At 43.3% G+C, this 3,011-nt stretch overlaps 1 protein-coding gene across 1 annotated transcript; it reads left to right on the top strand.

Annotated features, from left to right (window-relative positions):
- The first annotated feature begins 449 nt into the window (after positions 1–449).
- Positions 450–3,011, top strand: LOC135142629 (transmembrane protein 145-like). Its single transcript, XM_064074373.1, has 8 exons — positions 450–536; positions 594–743; positions 790–1,492; positions 1,545–1,766; positions 1,822–2,126; positions 2,174–2,335; positions 2,393–2,756; positions 2,798–3,011. The coding sequence occupies exons 1-8, from the start codon at positions 450–452 to the stop codon at positions 2,971–2,973; spliced, it is 2,169 nt and encodes a 722-aa protein (XP_063930443.1). The 3' UTR covers positions 2,974–3,011.

The raw sequence follows: 3,011 nt of genomic DNA, 5'->3' as shown, positions 1-3,011 counted from the left end.
TAAGAATGAATGCTACCCTGTGTTCCAAGGTGGGGGTGGCTCTGGCTCCCACCCTTACGGGTGGGGAGGGGTGAAACAGGTCCCCGCCAGAGGCTCTAACAGACTGTATCACTTATTTTCCACTAATATTTTGAATTAATTTATGGTATATTTCGTTTTAATAAAGACATTATTGTTTTAATAAATAATATAATAAAAAAAACGAAAATAACTGGAGTAAAAAATTATAATATAGACATTAACTTTTTTTTTAAACTAACCAACAATAACGAAAACGCTATTCGGCAAATAGTTTTCAAAATAAAACTTCCGACCAAATCTTCGTCCACTAAGAATCGATAAACTCTTTTTATCAACTACATGAATACCAAGTACCTCGCGTGCGCCCATCGCTATGGTAACAATTGATTCCGCACAAATGTACACAATCAAAAATTTTAGATCGCAAAATGCACAAAACTTTTATTGCCATTCTTTTATTTTTCTGTAAATCATGTGAACTCAAATATATAGAAGGGGAAATCGATACCAGCGACGTAATTATCTTCTTTCCCGCACCGGTAACAATCAGGTAATTCACGTTATGTTCGCAGAACTGGGCTTTTCTCGCACGTTTCTGTTTCCTTTCCAAACAAGGCGAATTCGAGTATTATTTAGAGTTCAGTGAGGACCAAGGGGTCCCGAATTTGCTGCTTTATTATGACACCGACGACCAGTGGCCTGCTGTGTACAAAACTAACAAGGTATGTAACAATACAAAAATTTTAAATGTGACCATTAAACTTGCAGAACTGTTTCGAAAAAGAATCCGTTCTTCATGTCGAAAACTCCCAAGTAATTAATCTCACCATCAGCACCCAGTACCTCCGAGAATTCTCGGGATGTGCCATCAAGCCCACCACCCCCACCACCCCCACAACCCCGAAATCCACAACCACCACCCGCCTTCCCAAAAAAGGCACCACAAAAAAGCGCCCGTTTCTGACTAAACCGACTGTAAAAACCACAACTCCCGAATTACCGACTCCCAGAAGCACTACTCCCACCCCTTCCAGTGACGACACAACCACGAGTTACGACGTCACCTCACCTATTAGTACCACCTTCGCGGAGGACTTCAGCTACACGACCGAAGACTTGAAGAACCAATGGGAGAACATCTTCGACGTGGGAAACTGGAGTTCGCATAAGGAGCCAATCAAGAAGCGACAAGTGGGGGAATGGGAGGAGTTTTCTGACGCGGCAGACCACAGTGATTTGAAAGCGCCAATCACAAAACGGGCGGTAGCGGCGCCGTCATGGCCGAAAAAAGAAAACAGGATTATTCATTGTAATAATGCGAGGAAGTTTGACAGTTCGAGGGAGAGGTGGTGGTTTATAGCTTTGAGTAACTGTAATGGGTCGAAGGGTATTCACGTGAAGTATAAAATTTTGATGACGAATGGACCACCCGGGGATTACTGGCACGAGCATTTTTCAGCTGATGAGTTTTGTAATACTTTTTTTAGTGATTTAGGGTGTGATAATGGTGACTATTGTTTTAGATATTTTGCCAGTTTTAATGGCGTTTTCTATAGCGTACTCGTTCTTGATGTTGGGGATTATTATGTGCTCCATTGAGCTAAAGTCGAGACAATTGTTGCACACTACCTACAAGATTTTCGTGGTGTCTGCAATTTTTCAACTTTTTGGAATCATTTTAACCAGTGCTGCTTATTTGAAGTACGCTATTAATGGTCTAGGACCGAGCAAAGTCAAAAGATTTGGTAACTATTATTTAATTTTCTTGTTTTAATTTCATAAATACTTGAAATATTCTAGGTGCTATATTTATGAGTTTGTCTGAAACCCTGTATCTCCTTCTCTTGCTCCTATTGGCCAAAGGCTTCACCATCACGCGTGGCCGTCTCCCATTGGCTGCCAGTGTCAAACTCACGATCTTCATGTGTTTGTACGTGGTTACCTACATATCTATATTTATCTACGAAGCCAATGTCTTCGATCCTGGAGAAGTACTCTACCTCTACGAATCACCAGCAGGGTACGGATTAATCATCCTGAGGGTACTAGCCTGGTGTATGTTTATTTATTCGACGGTTTTCACTCTTAAGCACTACCCAGAAAAGGTACGACCTGTCAAACTTAAAACCATAATCTCAGAAATTCCTTCTAGGCGAACTTCTACTACCCATTCAACGTCTGTGGTACCATGTGGTTCATAGCAGGTCCCGCGTTTATTCTCTCCGCTAACACTTACATTGACAAGTGGGTCCGAGAATCTGTAGTGTGTGCTGTTTTACAGTTTATTACGTTTGGAGGGCATCTGACATTCCTTGTGAGTATTCTAAGTACCACCCGGAATTTTTCAAATTTTTCTCCTTCTCGCTTCCAGATCTTGACCATGCCCTCCGTGGCAAACAAAAACTTCCCCTACCACGTCCGCACCACCCAGATCGGCATCATGGAACTCACCGGTACCTCCGGTGCCAGCACCATCCAGCAATTCAGCCACCACATATACGAACCCACGGGTGCCGTAAGGGAGCAAACGGTGATAGTACCGCTGACGCGTCGAACCGAGGAGATATTCGAAGGCATGTACAATCAGCCAGTGCACAACATACGAAGAGACAGCTTGGAAGACATCAACAACACCAGGAACATGATGATGGAGAACGTCATCAACTGGTCGCTTGCCAAGAACGTGGCGGCTTTGGAAGTACCGAATTTCCAGAGGAACAAGAGGAATAGTTTTGGTAAGTGGTACCGAGGAGTGTGGTTGTATGTTGGGGTGTAGTTTCAGATGATTCGAACGAGTCGGTTATGACCAGTCGGAGGTCTTCGCTGCAGCCGGCGAATGGGCAGTTCGAGGACTACGTGAGGGAAGTACCGATTCAGTTGTTTACGGTCAGTAGGATGGTGGCCGGGACTGAGAGCAATAGTAATGGCACTCCCAATGGGAAAACTGTTTAGGCACTTTTTACTTGTTTCGGTGAAGCACAAATTTTATA

This window comes from Zophobas morio, unplaced genomic scaffold (genome assembly GCF_036711695.1).
Source record: "Zophobas morio isolate AGI-343-1 ecotype UQ-CSIRO unplaced genomic scaffold, CSIRO_AGI_Zmor_V1 ptg000049l, whole genome shotgun sequence".
Taxonomy (NCBI): Eukaryota; Metazoa; Arthropoda; class Insecta; order Coleoptera; family Tenebrionidae; genus Zophobas; species Zophobas morio.
Note: the sequence above shows the minus strand (reverse complement) of the source record. Positions and strands in the feature narration are given on the sequence as shown.

What these genes read in the sequence shown, in the direction of transcription:
- LOC135142629 (XM_064074373.1), top strand. Translation starts at nt 450, where the DNA reads ATGCACAAAACTTTTATTGCCATTCTTTTATTTTTCTGTAAATCATGT. An exon ending in TTTTTCAGCTGATGAGTTTT is followed by an intron (nt 1,493 to 1,544) that starts GTAATACTTTTT and finishes CTATTGTTTTAG; the next exon opens with ATATTTTGCCAGTTTTAATG. An exon ending in GAGGGCATCTGACATTCCTT is followed by an intron (nt 2,336 to 2,392) that starts GTGAGTATTCTA and finishes TCTCGCTTCCAG; the next exon opens with ATCTTGACCATGCCCTCCGT.